Source organism: Rana temporaria, chromosome 7 (genome assembly GCF_905171775.1).
Source record: "Rana temporaria chromosome 7, aRanTem1.1, whole genome shotgun sequence".
Taxonomy (NCBI): Eukaryota; Metazoa; Chordata; class Amphibia; order Anura; family Ranidae; genus Rana; species Rana temporaria.
The window spans coordinates 11212826-11233446 of NC_053495.1; the positions used below are offsets into that span (position 1 = coordinate 11212826).

The 20621-nt window shown below is 46.5% G+C and overlaps 1 protein-coding gene across 1 annotated transcript; it reads right to left on the reverse strand.

Annotated features, from left to right (window-relative positions):
- Positions 1-1070: 1070 nt before the first annotated feature.
- On the reverse strand, positions 1071-20610 carry TMEM43 (transmembrane protein 43). Its single transcript, XM_040358883.1, has 12 exons — positions 20417-20610; positions 18385-18528; positions 17905-18039; positions 12291-12385; positions 11322-11371; positions 8748-8817; positions 6550-6620; positions 5624-5745; positions 4652-4723; positions 2832-2933; positions 2612-2729; positions 1071-1495 (listed from the first exon to the last, which is right to left on the reverse strand). Exons 2-12 carry the CDS (start codon positions 18514-18516, stop codon positions 1293-1295), a joined length of 1170 nt encoding a protein of 389 aa, XP_040214817.1. The 5' UTR covers positions 18517-18528; positions 20417-20610; the 3' UTR covers positions 1071-1292.
- Positions 20611-20621: the final 11 nt, after the last annotated feature.

A 20621-nucleotide genomic window follows, 5' to 3' on the forward strand; every position in this document is an offset into this window, starting at 1 on the left:
CAGTGGGAGCCAATGACTGTGCTGCCATCAATCTATCAAGAGCCGAAAACCCCGGGCAGAGGGACGGCGCGTCCCCGGCGTGGGACATTCCGGGGCTCAGGTAAGTAAAACGGGGGGGGCTGGTCACTGGCAGGTAGGGTTGCCACCTCATCCCTTTAAAACAGAACACATATGAATTACACAGGTTCTGAGGCTTATTTAATTTAGATAAGGCTCCACTTGAGTTCAATTACTACCTTAATCAGCCACAGAACCTGTGTAATTCATATGTGTTCTGTTTTAAAGGGATGAGGTGGCAACCCTACTGGCAGGTGTTTTTTCACCATACTGCATAGGATACAGCAAGGTGAAAAGAAAAAAAAAAAAACACGAGTGTTTACAACCCATTGAATGCATTAACCGCTTAACGACCGCCACTTGTACATATACGTCCACAGAATGACACGTACAGGCAGATGGGCGTACATGTACGTCCCTGCCTTTCCGCGGGTTGGGGGGTTCGATCGGGACCCCCCCGGTACATGCAGCGGTCAGAAATCGTCAGGGAGCGATCCAGGATGAGGGCGCGGCTATTCGTTTCTAATCGCCCCCCTCGCGATCGCTCCCCGGAGCTGAAGAACGGGGAGAGCCGTATGTAAAGACGATTTCCCCGTGCTTCACTGTGGCGGCTGCATCGATCGAGTGATCCCTTTTATAGGGAGACTCGATCGATGACGTCAGTCCTACAGCCACACCCCCCTACAGTTGTAAACACACACTAGGTGAAACATAACTCCTTCAGCACCCCCTTGTGGTTAACTCCCAAACTGCAACTGTCATTTTCACAATAAACAATGCAATTTTAATGCATTTTTTGCTGTGAAAATGACAATGGTCCCAAAAATGTGTCAAAATTGTCCGAAGTGTCCGCCATAATGTCGCAGTCACGAAAAAATAAAAAAATAAAAATCGATGATCGCCGCCATTAGTAGTAAAAAAAAAAAAATTATCCCCTACTTTGTAAACGCTATAAATTTTGCGCAAACCAATCGATAAACACTTATTGTGATTTTTTTTTACCAAAAATAGGTAGTTCTTGGCCTTTAAATTTTATTTTCAGCCCTTCAAATCCCCTTTAACACATAAATACAAAATGAGCTACAAAACACAATACAAGTGTATAAAAATAAATTGCATAGTGATAAAGAATACATTAATGCATAAACCACCCCAGAGTTATAGTCTGAGTACAGTAACCCCATTACCAGCTTCAAGCCCTAAGCAATACTGCATGAAGACCACAGAGCTTTTTCTTATTGGTGCTTCTTGGATGGCACACGTGTTCGAGCGAGGAATATAATGCCAACTGCAATGGCGCTCAGCAGTAACGACAACAAAGGGCGATAGAAGAACCAACCGGCGCCGATAGTCAGCAGGGAAAGGGAAGAGGACAAACACAAAGCGAAGAGCTTGAGTCCAAGATTGACGAGATCACGGACGATGGGGAACCAATCCACTACAGAGAGAAAAAAAAAAAAAATGGACAGCACCTTTAATTACAATCTTATATGAAGACACTACATACAAAAAAGGACTGTACAGTTTTTACATTTCTAGTGGCATTTAAAAGGAAGGCAATGGGTGAACTTCTAAAAGGGAAGAGTCCATGCCCAAAGCCCATTGCAGCTGCCATTCCTCAGAAAAAGGTAAAGAAATAAAAAGGGATGGATTTTTCTTGGGGGGGGGGGGGGGAGTGGGGGCTTCGGTAGGAGTGGGACTTCCTGTCCCACTTCCTCCTTCCGCCCAGCCACCGCATCGGCGACTTCTCCTCTCGTCTTAGTTGGTCCTTCCCTCTAGGCAATCTCCTGGGACATGTGACAGGTCCCAGGAGATCACCTGTCCACTCAGGAAGCGCAGTGAGTGCCCGGCCGTGAAGCCAAAAGCGGTCACGGCCGGGTGCCCACAGAGTGATTGGAGGTGCCGGTGGGGGGGGGGGGGGGGGGGGGCGTAGCTCCGGACAGCCGCATCGATGGACACTTACCTGCTGCACAGTCTGTTTATTAAAAGTCAGCAGCTACGCTTATTGTAGCTGCCGACTTTTGATAAACCTAAAAAGGCTGGAACTCCCCTTTAAAGATGCCATGGATCGAATACAATGATTAGTGGCACCTTAAAGTGTTACTAAACCCAGTAATGTGAAAAATAGTTCATTGCTGCGCATGCACCGCTGACATCAGTGGCTCCATGCAAAGGGAATATCTCCTAAACCGTACAGGTTTAGGAGATATTAATTTTGCCTACAGGTCGCCGAGTGTATGACTCGGCCGCGTCATTGGATTTGATTGACAGCAGCGGGAGCCAATGGCTGCGTTGCTATCAATTATCTGATGAGGAGCCGATCGGCCATGGAGAGAACGACGCGCGATCGTGCCCTCTGGAAATTTGCGGCTCAGGTAGGTCAAGCAGATGAGCTGGGCACCCATGGCAGGGGAGGTAGCAATAGGTACTTCTATGAAGTTATTATGGGCTTACCTCATACGTTCCAAGTCTTTTAAACTGGTTCCTGGCATTAAGTTCCATGGCCTAGGTGTGGCATGGGCGTGTATAGTGTTCTAATTGTATAAAAGCTCACCCAGCGTATGGAAGATCTTGATCATAAGACTGATGCCCATAAACATCATGAACCAGCCGGCACCTCGTAGCATCCAGGTCTTCAAAATGTTACTCTGATGCTCCGCATGGAAGATCTCCTGTAAAGTGGAAAGTTTTCAGAAATAATAATATAGTTACAAACAATGCTTAGCGGGGTTAGTCTTTGACAATAGGGGGGGTCATTGAGAACAATGACTAACCTCAGCGCTGTGACTCCCAATGTAGAGCAGCTCCAGCTGGTCCCCGGATTTGGTTTTGTAGGGGACCAGCTCCACCCCTCGCTGCCGCGCCACGACACTCACCTAACAGGAAGATATGGAATAAGTAAGCAGAACAGCAACTCAGCAGATGAAAGCTGGACCTACAACAGATCTGATCTAATCAAAAGGGATTATGTACTAACCCAGGGGTGGAGACACTTTCTAGACAAAAGGACCAGGTTACTGTCCTTCAGAACTTAGGAAGGGCAGACTTTGGCCAGTGGAAGAAAAAGCACCAAAGTCAGTGTGAGCAAATAAATTGTATAATAACTTTGGTCAGTAGGAGACTAAATAGTGTCCCGTCATGGGTATTATTGCAAGAAATAGTGCCAATTGTAAGTATGAGTGGGAGAAAGGGTGACCCCGTCGCTGGTGTCAGTGGGAGGAAGGGTGTCAGTGGGAGGAAGGGTGACCCCGTCGCTGGTGTCAGTGGGAGGAAGGGTGACCCCGTCGCTGGTGTCAGTGGGAGGAAGGGTGACCCCGTCGCTGGTGTCAGTGGGAGGAAGGGTGACCCCCGTCGCTGGTGTCAGTGGGAGGAAGGGTGACCCCCGTCGCTGGTGTCAGTGGGAGGAAGGGTGACCCCCGTCGCTGGTGTCAGTGGGAGGAAGGGTGACCCCCGTCGCTGGTGTCAGTGGGAGGAAGGGTGACCCCCCGTCGCTGGTGTCAGTGGGAGGAACCGTGACCCATCGCTGGTGTCAGTGGGAGGAACGGTGACCCATCGCCAGTGTCAGTTGGAGGAACAGTGTCTCGTTGTTGGTGTCAGTGGGAGGAACAGTGCCTAATTGTTGGTGTCAGTGGAAGGAATAGTGCCCCAAGGGCCGGATAAAGGTTTCTTTTTTTTTGTGTTGGGGGAAAAATTATTTGGCAGTTTTCTAAACCCATGTGGGCTTTTCCCAAGGGTTATAGTATTTTATGATCCCGGATTAGGGTTTTTTTTTTTTTTTTAAGTTTATGACCGAAGTGGGAAAACTTTCTAGACAAAAAGGGCCAGGTTACTGTACTTCAGACCTTAGAAGGGCCGGACTTTGGCCGGTGGAAGAAAAAGCCCCAAAGTCAGTGTGAGCAAATAAATTGAATAATAACTTCGGTCAGTAGGAGACTAAATAGTGTCCCGTCATGGGTATCGTTGCAAGAAATAGTGCCAATTGTAAGTATGAGTGGGAGGAACGGTGCCCCGTCCCCGGTGCCAGTGGGAGGAACGGTGCCCCGGTGCCAGTGGGAGGAACGGTGCCCCGGTGCCAGTGGGAGGAACGGTGCCCCGGTGCCAGTGGGAGGAACGGTGCCCAATTGTTGGTGTCAGTGGGAGGAATAGTGCCCCAAGGGCCAGATAAAGGTTTGTTTTTTTGTGTTGGGGGAAAAATTATTATTTGTCAGTTTTCTAAATCCATGTGGGCTTTTCCCAAGGGTTATAGTATTTTATGATCCCCGATTAGTGGGAAAGTTATTAGATTGTTGGGGTGATGTATATCTATCACTTTATTGGACAGACCGGATCAGATTTTTCAGCTATAATGTCTATTGTTTTGATATTTGGTTATGATCATCTCTGTTATAAATGTGTTCATGGAAATGCCTTCTTCTGCTAAAATAAAATCAACTATTAAAAAACAAAAAAAAAGAGGAAACAAAAAAAAAAGATATTCCCTATAAGATAACAAATCTTCACTTTTTGGGCTCATTGTGTTTTTCGGTCATTTCTTAGGATGTCAAAATGTTGTGATTAGAAACAAACTTTTAAAACGATATAAAAAGATAATTACCGTGTCCACTGATCCAAATGAATTTCCCAGGGAAACGCCAGCGTACCAGAAAGAGATCCGTAGATCCCCCACCTGAAATGTGAAGACAGGAAATAAATAAAGTGCCCGTTTGTTGCACACAAAAAAAACAAAAAAAAAAACAATCCCCTTTGGAACATTGCACATTGCAGTGATTTTAAATTGAACGTAAACCCACACAAGAAGAAGAAAAAAAAAACTGCAAGGCAAAGGCATAATGAGCTAGTATGCCGCGCAGACTAGCTCATTATGAAATACTCACCTCAGAACGAAGCCCCCGTATCGGAGCCCGGTCCACGCCGAGGGAGCTGACATCTTGCCCCCGGCGTGTCTTCTGGGTTCGCAGCTCCGGTGCTGCGAGTGGCCGGAGCCGGGCATTCAGAGCGCATGCGCCGCTGACATCAGTGGCTCCATGAAAAGGGAATATCTCCTAAACCGTACAGGTTTAAGTGGATATTTATTTTACCTACAGGTCGCCGAGTGTATGACTCAGCCACGTCATTGGATTTGATTGACAGCAGCGGGAGCCAATGGCTGCGTTGCTATCAATTATCTGATGAGGCTTTAACAATTTATAACATTTGTATCATTTGTGTTTTTTTCTGGATTTTTGGTTGATATTCTGTCTCTATCATATAAAATACACCTATGATAAAAATTCTAGACACTTCATTTCTTTGTAAGTGGGCAAACTTACACAATCTGCAGGGAATCAAATAATTATTCCCCCCTCACCTGTATTTGTTGATTCTGCCACAAAATGGTTTCAAATGTGTCTTTGTCTCTTCCTGTGTACTGAACTGATCACTCAAAACAATGTAAATCAGCCTTTTCAGTTGTCTTATGCAAACTACAGAACACCTCCCCCTATGTACAGGAAATGAGGAGAGAAGGCAGTGTTCTGTAGTCTATATCCAAAATTTGGTTTAACCTCGCTTGCAAAGTATTCAGTACCTCTGGATTCCTGGGGTTGGCGCTGTGATAGAAGTAATTTCCTTCTGTGATGATGTCAGCCTGTAGATTCCTCTTCTGCGTCAGGCTCAGCTGTTTGAAATTGTCAATCTTCTCAACCAGACCTATCAGAAGCAAAAGTTAGCCAATGTAAGAGCCTTCTCCCCCGGGGGGGCAAATCAGATACCCAGCACCCCCTCTGCATTGCTGGATATCATACCTCCCAACATTTTGAGATGGGAATGAGGGACACCTACTATCAACACGTATGTAGGCACAGGACATGCCCCCTGCCATACCCCCTTAAAGGAGAATTAACCAAAAACAAGGTCAATTAAATCCACAAGGGTCTACGGCGCCCCCCCCCCCCAACCTCTGGCCACATGCGGTATTGCACACCATTGAAGTCAATGCGGAACAAATTATTTTAGTTTCCATTGACTTCTATGGGGAAACTCGCTTTGATATGCGAGTGCTTTGGATTACAAGCATTCTCCTGGAACGGATTATGCTCATAATACAAGGTTCCACTGTATTAAACACCTAGATAGCTTGGTGGGGGGGGGGGGGTGTCAGGCTAGAGGAGTGGGTGTTTCTATGTAGGCTGCATTTGTATACAGCCCAGCCTACCCAACGCCCACATGCGATGCTGAACCTCCACGATTGCCAAATCTGAAATTCAGTGAATGAAAAGGGGTGGGGCCAGGGACAGTCAGGAGGGGGGCGGAAATAGCTAGATGATGCTGGAGGCCCCTTATCCAGGAAATGAGGAGGGGCTCCACCTGACTTGCTGCAGCTTCTAATGCAGATTGTGAGAAGCTCACAGTGTGCAGTGAAATTGGAGAAAGCCATTTCAGGACATAAAAGCAATTTGTACAGCTGTGAAAAAAATAAATAAATAAGGAAATGTTCATATTCATTATTCTCACCTTTAGACAGGTAGTAACTTCCAACCTGGACATCTGACGCAACAGCTGTGAATGACTCCACCGCCATGGCGCTGCAGAAAGAAGAAGAAGGACGCTTGCTTTACATGACTTTGTAAGGACACAGAAAATGGAGACCGTGCAAACAAACAAATCCTAACACATATCGGCATACTCCCATTAACCTCTTCACAACCACGATGACCATGTCATTCGGCAAATATAGCGCAGTCGAACATTGACGGATGGCATCTATTGGCATCCTCCCGTGAACGAGCTTCTTGCGTGCCCCCTGCAGCGCGCATCAGCAGGGGTCTGTGATCAGGGCCGCCATCAGGAATTTTGGGGCCCCTTACACAGCTTCAGGCAAGGACCCCCTGGAGCAGAGAACACGGGGAGGGGGGTGGGGTGCTGCCGCCGCAAATTGAGAACCGGGGGGGGAGTGTCGCAAGTTGAGAAGTGGGGGGGGGGTGCCGCAAATTGAAAATGGGGGGACCGCTGCTCGAATCGAGAAGCTGGGGGGGCTGCCGCCGCAAATTAAGGTCGGGGGTCTTTGGGTGCTGACGAACAAAAAAAAAAAATAGGGGGATGCCATCCGGGGGCCCTGGGGACCACCGGGCCCCTTACAGGTGTACTGCCTGTACCCCCCTGATGGCGGCCCTGTCTGTGATTGCTGTGTTCTTTGGACGCAGCTGATCACAGATCGGGCAAAAGAGCCAATCACATCGGCTCTTAACCACTTGATCAGTTGTGTACAAATCACAGTGTAAACAGGATGTTCCGGTTATCGACATTCCTCTTCTCACGCTGACCGCGCATAAGGAGAGGGCAGCCGATAACATAAAAATCCACACAGGGGACACCTACACTGATTATTAGTACAGGCCCAACAGTGCCCATCATTACTGCATATCAGTGCATCCTCATCAATGCCGCCTATAAGTGCCGCCTACCAATTCTGCCTATCAGCGCCCATCAGTGAGGGGGAAGAAAGAAAAAAAAAACACTTATTTACAACATTTTATTACAGAAACCAAGTAAAAAAAAATAAAAAATCCCCAAAATGTTTGACCTTTTTTTTTATTTGTTTAGCAAAAAAATAAAAAGTCCGGCCTGAGCTTGTTTGGCTGGGTTTCTCCTATGGGTCACAGTAGTGCGGGAGTACGGAGCTCTAGCACAAGGCTGGATAAGGAGGTGAGATCCAATGAGAAGCCTGTGTAAGGTAGCAGAGTGGGGGGAGGGGGCAGAGAGACGAAGCATTGGGTGTATAAGACAGCAGTGTTATCCAAGCGGAGAGCGAAGCATTGTGTGTATAAGGCAGCAGTGTGATCCAGGGGGAGGGGGGCAGAGACCTGGAGCATTGTGTGTATAAGGCAGCAGTGTGATCCAGGGGGAAGGGGGTAGACAGCGAAAGATTGTGTGTATAAGGCAGCAGTGTGATCCAAGGGGGGCAGAGAGCCGGAGAATTGTGTGTGTATAAGGCAGCAGTGTGATCCAGGGGGAAGGGGGCATACAGTGAAGCATTGTGTGTATAAGGCAGCAGTGTGATCCAGGGGGAGGGGGGCAGAGAGCCGGAGCATTGTGTGTATAAGGCAGCAGTATGATCCAGGGGGAGGGGGGCAGAGAGCCGGAGCATTGTGTGTATAAGGCAGCAGTGTGATCCAGGGGGAGGGGGGCAGAGAGCCAGATCATTGTGTGTATAAGGCAGCAGTGTGATCCAGGGGGAGTGGGGCAGAGAGTCAGATCATTGTGTGTATAAGGCAGCAGTGTGATCCAGGGGGAGGGGGGCAGAGAGCCAGATCATTGTGTGTATAAGGCAGCAGTGTGATCCAGGGGAGGGGGGCAGAGAGCCAGATCATTGTGTGTATAAGGCAGCAGTGTGATCCAGGGGGAGGGGGGCAGAGAGCCAGAGCATTGTGTGTATAAGGTATGTTAAATTTAGGTTAGTGATCCATGAGGTTCAAAATTGTGAGTTTAGTGGTTTGTGAGGTCCGAAAAGTTGGCCGCCACTGATCTAGATGATGCTGGGTGTCCTCCAGCCAAGAAATGAGGTGGGCCTCTATCTGACCTGCTGCAGCTTGTGAGAAGCTCACAGTGTGCAGTGAAATCAGAGTAAGCCATTTCATGCCAGGAGAGGAGTTGGTACACCTGTGCAAGACTGAAGGGAATGCTGGAGTTTGACTTTATAAAAAGAAGATCACCTGGGATTGCGATGGGCGATTTCTCGGTCGAAATGTCTGCTGCTCACCACCTCCGATTTCCACTCCGTATCTAAGAAAAAAAAAAAAAGCTTTTAGGCGAGACGTAACATTATCACTTCAGTTGACTCCTGCATAGGGCTGGTGCACACTCAGTTTCCATGCATCCACCATGGTATGTAGGAGGGTTCAAAGCAAAGCGCACATTGATGTAAAACTGATCTTCAACTCAATTCAAAAATATATATATATATATATATATGAAAACAAAATGCAATGATTTGCAAATCTCATGAACACGTATTTTATTCACAATAGAAAATAGTAAGCATATCAAATGTTTAAACTGAGAAATTGTACACCGTATATACTCGAGTATAAGCCGAGTTTCTCAGCACTTTTTTTGTGCTGAAAATGCCCCCTCGGCTTATACTCGAGTCACCTTTTTGCGCCTGATCTCCCGGACTTTGGCCGTAGGTCCCCTGGACCCCACATGTAGCCACACTCTTCCTCTACAAGTGTGCAAAGTTTGTTGTCTGTGGGACCTACGGCCAGGCACCCCCTCCATAGACTCCCATGTTAAACGGTCATTTCTCCGGTGAGTTTGGGGACCCGGTAACGGCCGGTCGTAGGTCCCCTGGACCCGGAACTTGGCACACATGTAGCCCCAGTTCTCCCCTACAGTGTGCAACAGTTTGTTGTCTGGGTCGATCTACGGCTGGGGAGCACCGATTTATCAAAGCCAGGCACCCCTTACATAGACTCCCATGTTAAAGGGTCATATCTCCGGTGAGTTTGGGGACCCGGTACCGGCCGGTCGTAGGTCCCCCTGGACCCGGAACTTGGCACACATGTAGCCCCAGTTCTCCTCTACAGTGTGCAAGAGTTTGTTGTCTGGGGGATCTACGGCTGGGGAGCACCGATTTTTCAAAGCCAGGCACCCCTTACATAGACTCCCATGTTAAGCGTCAGTCTAGTCATGGGCACAGTGAGGCATGCAGATGGACACCCTAGGCCAGTGATGGCGAACCCATGGCACGCCGAGCCCTCTCTGTGGGCACGCCAGGAGAAATTAGAAAAGCAAACGCTGACATGCAATCGCGCGCCGCACCCCCATCGTGAACTACATTTCCCACAGGTCTCTTGGCCAGCGGTGATGGCAGTGACGTGTCCGAGGTGGGAGTGACTAAGATCAATGTGGAGTGGACATGTACAGTACAGTTAGAGACTTTACTAAATTTTGCACAATAAAGGTGTTAATTCGGGGAGTGCATGTGTCAGGTAGGTAAATGTATGTGTAAGGTAGGCGAGTATAATGGTCAGGTAGGTAAGTGCATGTTGCACAGGGCATTCTGAGCACAACGCATTCCTAGTCCCTGTTTTCTGAGAAAATCTGGCAGAATCATACGTTTTTTGGTCCCTTACGGCTCATTCAGAGGGATAATCAGTCTCATTCTCTGTACAGAGCCGCTGGTAGGTTTGTTTCTGTGTTGGCACAAAAAAAAAAAAACGCTGATCGCCGCCAGTAAAAAAAAAAAAAATAATTAAAATGCCATAAAAATACCCCCTATTTTGTAAACGCTATAACTTTTGCACAAACCAATCAATAAACACTTATTGCGATTTTTTTTTTTACAAGTTTTTTTTTTAGTCCTCCTGACTAAAAAGGAGAGAGACCTTCTGGCTTGTTACCAACGCTCAATTCAGACGCCTTCATCTCTGATGGTATGGGGGAGGGGGGAGGCATTAGTATGTATTGAATGGGCAGCTTGTACATCTGGAAAGGCACCATCAATGCTGAAAGATATATCCAGGTCTTAGAGCCGCGTATACTCCCATCCATACGACATCTTTTTCAGGGAAGGGCTCGCATATTCCAGCAGGACAGCGCTAATCCGCATACTGCATCTTTGACAACAGCATGGCTTCCTAGTAGAAGAGTCCGGGTGCTTAACTGGCCTGCCTGCAGTCCAGACCTTTCAACAATGGAAATATCTGGCGCGTTTTGAAGCAAAACAGGACCCAGGACTGTTGAGCAGTAATGCCCTGTACACACGACCGTTTTCCTGACATGCCAAAACCCGTCGTTTTTCCCGAAGCGATTTCTCTCAAGCCTGCCTTGCATACACACGTTCAGTCAAAAAAAAAAATTGACCAAAGCGCGGTGACGTGCAACATGCACGATGGCACTATAAAGGGAGAAATGGGACAACATTCCCCTCCCAAAACAAGCACTGGGTCTCCTCAGTTCCCAGACATTTACAAAGTGTAGGTAAAAAGAAGAGAGGGGTGCTACACCGTGCTATACATGGCCCCGCCCATAACTTTTTTGAGACGTGTTGCTTCCATCAATTTCCAAATGACCTTTTTTCCTAAAATGGTCCATTTTCTCAGTTAAAACATTTGATGTGTTTTCTATTTTCTATTGTTAGCAATTAACAGAGAAGTTTGTAGGATGGGACTGGCTGCATGCTTGTTCTAGGTCACTAACTTTATAGAAACCGCCACTTAGGTCAGCCATGGCATGTCCTATAATTTAGATCCGCATTCCGTTTCCCTGGAAAAGATGGTACTTACTGTAAGTGTATCTCGTCTCGGTTTTTTTCTCTCCGTTTTCTTCATACTCTCTGTGAAAAACATAATAAAAAAAAGTTAAAATAAGTGTTTGCACTGTCTCACCCCACTTGTGCACCGTCAGGGGGGCACAGCCCTGCGATTGGCGTCGCGCTGCGTCCCTGGGACACCGGCGCAAACCCCGATCTCGATAAAGAGCCAATGACACGGCTCTTTACCCATGTGATATCACAGCTGATCACCCTGTGAGGGGACATCCCCTCCCGCCGCCTATAAGAACGATCAAGCGGCGCAACCACCGCTATGATCGTTCTTATGGTGCACAGAATCGCCGGGTGAAGAGATGGATATCTGAATGATGCCTGTAGCTGCAGGCATCTTTCAGATATCCCCACTGAAATTCTAGGACATCATATGACGTCCTTGGGCGGAAAGTGGTTAATCACCACTGGGGTTTTTATATTTTTTGATAAGTAAACTAAAAAACACTTAGAATATAAAAAAAATAAAACGTTTTTTATAAAATTTTGCAAACAGGTAATTTTTCTCCTTCACTGATGAGGAGGCACCGATGGGCAGCACTGGTGGGTCTGTACTGATTAACTAGCCGGTTACCAGCTCTCCTCTCCTCGCGCTGTCAGCATGAGGAAAGGAATGCCGATCACTGGCTTGTTTTTATAACGTGATCAGCTGCGATTGGACACAGCTGATCACGTGGTAAAGGTGTGCTGTGATTGGCCCTTTACCCCGATCTGTGATCAGCTGTGCCCTAAGGACTCATCGATCGCACGGCGGGCGCCATCACAGGAGGCCGTGATGTGGCGCCAGCCCAGAACTGGCCGGCCGCGCTGTAGCCGTCACTCGGCCATAGCGTGGCTGGGAAGTGGTTAACAAATCTGCAGTAGAAAGCATTATTCTCACCCATTATCCTTCACAGAGATAATACAGTATATCACAGGGTTTGTCTCTTACTTGGACTCTTCTTGCTCCACCCACTGGAACATCTCCACCTGGCGCTTCAGTTTTACGCATTGTACGGAAACCCCGTAGTTTGGGTCAAACAGCGGCTGCAATTGGACATAAGCAGATAATTTACAAATGTACAGAGAAAAAAAAAACCCATCAGATCAGAAAAAGTTTAATCCAAAAATATTTTTTTTGTGTCTAGGATTTATTCTAAGTAAAAGAGAGAGCAGCTTCTGGGGCATCTCAGGCCTTCAAAAACTGAAATATTATAAATTGTGAGTGAAGAGGAAACAGGTAATATGACCACCCAGGTGTACTTAGGTAATGCAGGAAAACTGTCAGTGACCCGTTCAGTCCCTGAATACATTTCCTGTTCTAACTGTAACATACCATATTGAGATGAAGACAGGAACCTGCATTATCAGGATGGAAGCAGATGTTTGATAGAGATATCGTGTGTCTTTTTCTGATAACATATAGGAAGTCCCTCCTACCCCCCCAACTTTATCGTCTTTACAACTGCATAAATACTGTGTATCTGTGTTCAATAAAATAGACACTCCTTGATAACACTATAACTGTTCATGAGTATTCTTGGGTGTCTCTCAGATCTGAACAGGTCACTGACAGTTATCCTGCATTACCCAAGTACACCTGTGTGACCGGTTTCCTCTTCAGTGAGGAGAAGAACAAAGCTGGGCTCCAGGTGATTGGGAGTGTGTCTAGGGACTAGACATGCACACTGCCTCAACATACGTTCAATTTCGTTTCATTAATTTTAATTTTTTTCCCATTTTTTGGGTCTTTGGATCGCAATTCGTAAAATTGATAGATTAGAAAATTCTTAATTTTCTTAAAAAAAAAATTTCCCCTTAGATTCCTGCTTGTTTGGTCTAGGGGAATCGGCTATTTGTTTTAAAATATGATCCGTACTTACCGTTTGAGATGCATCTTCTTCCGTCGCTTCCGGGTATGGGTCTTCGGGAGCGGGCGTTCCTTCTTGATTGACAGTCTTCCGAGAGGCTTCCGACGGTCGCATCCATCGCGTCACTAGTAGCCGAAAGAAGCCGAACGTCGGTGCGGCTCTATACTGCGCCTGCGCACCGACGTTCGGCTTCTTTCGGAAAATCGTGACGCGATGGATGCGACCGTCGGAAGCCTCTCGGAAGACTGTCAATCAAGAAGGAACGCCCATTCCCGCAGCCCATACCCGGAAGCGACGGAGAGGATGCATCTCGTAAACGGGTAAGTACGGATCATATTTTAAAACAAATAGCCGATTCCCCTAGACAAAACGAGCATCCATCTAAGGCTAAAAAGTGCCCTCTAAGGGTGAACCACCGCTTTAAATTCGAAAATCCGAATATAAGAAAGAAAATCCGAAGACTGGAAAGAATAACTAAACTAAAAATAACTATTAAATTATAGGTATTGGAATTTCCTTTCAAATTTGGCTGCTAGGGAACTTAACGAATACGAATTTATCCGAAGTTACGAATTTTCCGAAATAACAATTGCAACTTAACGAATAAATCCTAATAAAAAGTTTTTTTTTTTTATTATTATTATTAATAATTTGTTATGCTATATTCGTTTAGCTGCGGCATCATTTTTTTGGGATAATTTTCTAATTTCGGATAAATTTGTATTCGTTACGTTCCCTAGCAGTCAAATTTGAAAGGAAATTCCAATACCTATAATTTAATTGTTACTTATAGTTATTATTAGTTGGTTATTTCAGATTTTCAAATTGTCGGGGTTTTCTAATTATCAGATTTTTCGCTCTTATCTTCGTTCTTTAGAATTTTCGGCTTTTTGAATTTCCAAATTTACAAAATAATAACGGGTTTTCGTTAATTTGAATATTTCCGAATTAACACATTTTTCGAATTTAGTTGAGAAAACGGAATTTATCCGAAGTTATGAATTATCCAAAATAATGAATGCCGTATGTAAACAAATGAAAAACGGAACAAATGAACCACTTGCCGACCTTCTCATGTAAATATACGTCAGCAGAATGGCACGGACAGGCACATCAACGTACCTGTATGTGCTCTGCTTGACGTGGGTCGGGGGTCCGATCGGGACCCCCCCCGCTACATGCGGCGGTCGGTAAGCCTCGGGGAGCGATCCGGGACGACGGCGCGGCTATTTGTTTATAGCCGCTCCGTCGCGATCGCTCCCCGGAGCTGAAGAACGGGGAGAGCCGTATGTAAACACGGCTTCCCCGTGCTTCACTATGGCGGCTGCATCGATCGAGTGATCCCTTTTATAGGGGAGACTCGATCGATGATGTCAGTCCTACAGCCACACCCCCCTACAGTAGTAAACACACACTAAGTGAACACTAAATGTTACAGCGCCCCCTGTGTTTAACTCCCAAACTGCAACTGTCATTTTCACAATAAACAATGCAATTTTGGTCCCAAAAATGTGTCAAAATTGTCCGAAGTGTCCGCCATAATGTCGCAGTCACGAAAAAAAAAAAAAAAAAAAAAAAAAAAAAAAAAAAAATCACTGATCGCTGCCATTAGTAGTAAAAAAATAAAAATAAAATAAAAATGCAATAAAACTATCCCCTATTTTGTAAACGCTATAAATTTTGCGCAAACCAACCGATAAACGATTTTTGCGATTTTTTTTACCAAAAATAGATAGAAGAATACGTATCGGCCTAAATTGAGGGAAAAAACATTTTTTATATATGTTTTTGGGGGATATTTATTATAGCAAAAAGTAAAAAATATTGCATTTTTTTCAAAATTGTCGCTCTATTTTTGTTTATAGCGCAAAAAATAAAAACCGCAGAGGCGATCAAATACCACCAAAAGAAAGCTCTATTTGTGGGGAAAAAAGGACGCCAATTTTGTTTGGGAGCCACGTCGCACGACCGCGCAATTGTCTGTTAAAGCGACGCAGTCCCGAACTGTAAAAACCCCTTGGGTCTTTAGGCAGCATATTGGTCCGGGGCTTAAGTGGTTAATAATAATCATTTTTTTTTTATTCTTTATGGTTATTTATTAATTATTATTATTATTATTATTAATTATTATTAAATTTGTTATGTTCCAATCTTTTAAGATACAGCATTTGTTATTTTGGATAATTCGTCTTACGGGAGCCAGGGGGGCTCTCTGGGCCACTATGGAAAGTTGGAGGCACTGTGGGAAGTTGGGGGGGGGGGGGGGGGGTCCGCAGCTAGCTGGGGGCCAAGAGGAGGCAGACAAGGGGGCCACAGCGTTGTTCTGTTTCCTCTAGTCTTGTGGTCCAGGCACCTGTGCCAGACATCACTGCCAAATCATGATCTCACTTTTCTCCCCTGCAGCCCAAACCTCAGACAAGAAAAGAACGAGGGGGATGGGGGGAATAACATGCCTATTAAAATACTAGTTGCCTGGCTGTCATTTGGATCAAAGCAACCAGCATTTTCAGAGAAAATCAAACTATTTCTCTTAGCGCAGGTTTTCTTTCACAATCAATGTTTAGAACCCGAATATCTTCCACTCCCTTCTCAGAGGACTTTTATTCCAGATTTCCGTCTCCTGGACCCGATGATTCATCAGAGCCAACGCCCTTCGTGTCTGACAGCCTTCCAACATTGCAAATTCACAACACCACTGGGATTTTAGGAGGTTTATAGAAGAAGTTATAGGAGTAAAGCGAGTCGGAGCCCCGAGATAAAAGTGTCATTGAGCCCAGGTTCACACTGGGTGCGATTTCATTCGATTTGAGATGCGATTTCACATGTGAAATCGCATCTCAAATGCCGCCAATTGTCGGCAATGGCGCCGTCCTAATCGGTGCGACGCCGCATCTGCGGCGCTGCACCGATTTCAAAAAGTAGTTCTTGTACTACTTTTTGCGATTTCGGGCCGCGATTTACATAGACATCTGTGCAGAAACCTGCACAGATGTCTCTTAAATCGCGGCCGAAATCGGGACTGCCGGCGGGAGTGAAATCGTGCGAGTTCAGCTGAACTCGCACGGCTTCACTCCCGCAGCCCAGTGTGAACCAGGGCTGAACCCTCAATGCAGAAAAAAAAAAATGTAGCGGGGTACTTTATATTGGTTTCCAATCCCCTTTTGTGTGCAGCCTGCTGTGATTTTGCACCACCAGCCCCGATATTGCATTTTGCACTGCAGAGCGTGTTCCATAGGAAACCATGTTAACCACTTCAGCCCTGGAGGATTTGGCTGCCAAATGACCGGGCCACTTTTTGCGATTCGGCACTGCGTCGCTTTAACTGACAATTGCGCGGTCGTGCGACATGGCTCCCAAACAAAATTGACGTCCTTTTCCCCCCACAAATAGAGCGTTCTTTTGGTGGTATTTGATCACCTCTGCGGTTTTTATTTTTTTGCTCAGGGAGCTGCGAGAACCGAGCGATGTTTGATCGCTCGGTTCTCTGCCTTAGAGCAGCCAGGGGAGAGATGCAGCATCCACCTAGGTAAGTATGAATCTGCAAAAAAAAAAAAAAAAAATACACTTCTCTTTTAACCGTATTTATCGGCGTATACCGCGCACTTTTTTGCCCTGAAAATCAGGGCAAAATCGTGCATGCGCGGTATACGCCGATACCAGCGCCGAGTTTGAATACTGCGCCGACATATACCGAGCGCAGTACACTCGTGTATTGTCAGGCAGTCTCGGCTCCTCTCGCGCTGACGTCCTGGACGTACAGGACGTCAGCGCGAGAGTAGCCGAGCCTGCCCGACAATACACTTTTTTTCGGGGCAACTTTAGGGGTGCGCGCTATACGCGGGAGCGCGATATACCCCGATAAATATGGTATATACAGTTACATCCAGCATACTGCTGACATCAACAGTATGCTGGATTTTTTTTTTCTTTCCAGCTGTACTTACGTTTTTTTTTTGTTCTATTCACCCGGCTTCCGGGTTCTCGCTCGCCCGGGAAATAGGCGTTCCTAAGACGAGGCATAGATGATTGACGTGCGGGTAAAGCGCGTCATCGCCTTCCGAAAATATCCGAGGGGGGTTCGGCACTTTACGAAGCCTGCTCAGTCAGCTCTACACGGCAGGCGCAGACGCCGTAAAGAGCCGAGTCCCCGTCCGATATTTTCGGAAGGCGATGACAAGCTTTACCCGCACGTCAATCGTCTCCTGGGAGGATCAACACTCACTCCCAGGAGACATTGCGCAGAGGTCCCCGTCGGGGAAAAGGAGCGACACGCCCACTCCTCGCAAGGAAGAAGACCCCGAAGTGAGGCTGAAGACAGGTAAGTGTACAGACTTAAAAAAAAAAAAAAAAATGACAACGCTACAAGCCTTTATTAAGGTAAAAAGTTAATTTTGAGGGTGAACCTCCGCTTGAACTACTTGCCGACCAGCGCACGACGATATAGGTCGAGACAATGGCACGGCTGCGCAAAGTACAGGTACATCCCCTTTAAATCGTGGCATAGTGGGCTCACGCGCCCGCCGCATGCTCCGTGCCCGCAGACCCGATGTCCGCCGGTGCCACACAATCGTGTCACGGAGCTGCAGAACGGGGGGACGCCTGTGTAAACAAAGCTGTAATTTATGACATTTTTGGTTAAATATCGCTTTAATGAAACCACTGCTGCCGCTTGGTCTTCACATCATTTGTACTCACAGCGGATGTCTGCAGAACTCCAGAGACGTGGAGTAACTTTGCCTCATTCATGGGGTCTATTCTTTGGATGTTCCCGATCGTCAGTACAACAGACAGACCCTCCTCCAGGGATTTCGCCGTTTGCACCGCTCGACCCTGCAAGAAAAAGACATTGGAAAAAGATACTGTGTGAGGACATCAATGCTGCAAACAGCTCTAAGGCCCCTTTCACACCAAGGCGTTTTTCCAGGCGTTTTAGCGCTAAAAATAGCGCTTAAATAACGCCCTGAAAAAACCCTGCCCTGCCGTCTCTTTAGTGTGAGAGACCCAAGGCTTTCACACTGAAGCGGTGCGCTAAGCAGGACCGCTCCAAAAGTCCTGCTAGCTGCATCATTAAAATATGTGAATATATATATATATATATATATATATATACACACACACACACAACAATATGTTATCCCTTTTATTCATATTTTAATCTGGATGGGTTGTCCTCACCTCATTGGTGAAGAGAAGGTAGAAGGACAGACAGAAGGAGATCAGGCCGATCCCCACCCCCCCGGCCGTGTCGCCGAGACGCTCCAGGAATCCGGACTTCGGCTCCGCCCTCACGGTGGTGTGTTCCCTCATCGCGTCTGTGTACTGAGAACACAACAACAGCAAGTTAGCGGAGTCCCCCCCATAACATGACCAGCAAAGACTATGGAGGGGGTGTGATATACCACACTGACCAATCAGAGTTCATCTGGCTGAAGATAGACACAGTACATAGGGCAGTATAGTACATGGTGGAGAGGTATGGCATAGTACATAAGATAGAGATAGGACAGTATAGTACACAGAGAGGAGACATGGGGCAGTATAGTACATAGGGCAAAGATACAGCAGTATAGGACAGTATATTACACAGGGAGGAGACATGGGGCAGTATAGTACATAGGACAGTATAGTACACAGGGAGGAGACATGGGGCAGTATAGTACATAGGACAGTATAGTACACAGGGAGGAGACATGGGGCAGTATAGTACATAGGACAGTATAGTACCCAGGGAGGAGACATGGGGCAGTATAGTACATAGGATAGTATAGTACCCAGGGAGGAGACACTGGGTAGTATAGTACATAGGACAGTATAGTACACAGGGAGGAGACATGGGGCAGTATAATACATAGGACAGTATAGTACACAGGGGGGAGACATGGGGCAGTATAGTACATAGGACAGTATAGTACACAGGGAGGAGACATGGGGCAGTATAGTACATAGGACAGTATAGTACACAGGGGGGAGACATGGGGCAGTATAGTACACAGGGAGGAGACATGGGGCAGTATAGTACATGGGACAGTATAGTACACAGGGGGGAGACATGGGGCAGTATAGTACATAGGACAGTATAGTACACAGGGAGGAGACATGGGGCAGTATAGTACATAGGACAGTATAGTATACAGCAGTGGTGTTCAAACTGCGGGCTGGGGGCCAGATGCGGCCCTTTGCTTGCCTTTATCCGGCCCTTGGTGGACCTATTTCTCCCACTGATACAAAACACTATTAATCCCACTAACACCAACTTTGGGGCACCATTCTTTCCACTGACACCAATGATGGGGACACTATTCCTCCTGCTGATAGCAATGATGGGGCACTGTTCCTCCCTCTACCATTGATTGGGCACTATTCCTCCCACTGACACCAACCTCTGGCCCCTCTACAATCTGAAGGGCAGTAAACTGGCCCTTTGTTTAAAAAGTTTGGAGACCCCTGGTATACAGAGAGGAGACATGACAGTATAGTACATAGGGCATAGATACAGCAGTATAGAACTGATAGGACAGTATAGTACACAGGAGGGAGATAGGACAGTATAGTACATAGGACAGAGATACATATGGTGGTAAAGTACATAGTACAGTACACAGGGAGGAGATATGACAGTATGGTACATAGGGTAGATATAGGACAGAAACACATACGGTAGTATCGTACATAAGACAGAGATACACATGGTAGTGTAGTACAAAACGAGGAGATAAGACAGTATAGTACATAGGGTAGAGATAGGACAGAGATACATATGGTAGTATAGTAGATAGGACAGTATAGTACATGGGGGGGGGGGGGGAGAGGTATGGCAGTAAAGCATATAGGACAGTATAGTACATTAGGGCAGACATATGGTAGTATAGGACAGTATAGTACACAGGGAGGAGACATGGGGCAGTATAGTACATAGGGAGGGGATAGGACAGAGATACAAATGGTAGTATAGTACACAGGACAGACATATAATGGAAGTATAGTACACAGGACAGACATATAATGGAAGTATAGTACACAGGACAGACATATAATGGAAGTATAGTACACAGGACAGACATATAATGGAAGTATAGTACATAGGACATATAAATGGAAAGCAGACAGACATGTGGTGACAGATGGACACACAGCAGTCTCTCTAGCAGAAAAGCCCCCTGTACACAGACCATGCTGGGAGTTGTGGTCCCCCATCCCCCTCACTTACACTCCTGGCTGTGCACGGCTTCCCCTCCCTTCAGAACTTGATAAAAAAAAGTTTCCTCCCGGTCAGGATGTTGTGCGCATGCGCAGTGTGTCCTTCTAGCAGACTAGGATCCTCCCTGATCACAGCTCTGTGTATGACCCGTGTAGCAACCACACCAAACAGACCGACAACATTACTCTGGCCCGCCCACTGTCCATGTACAGGC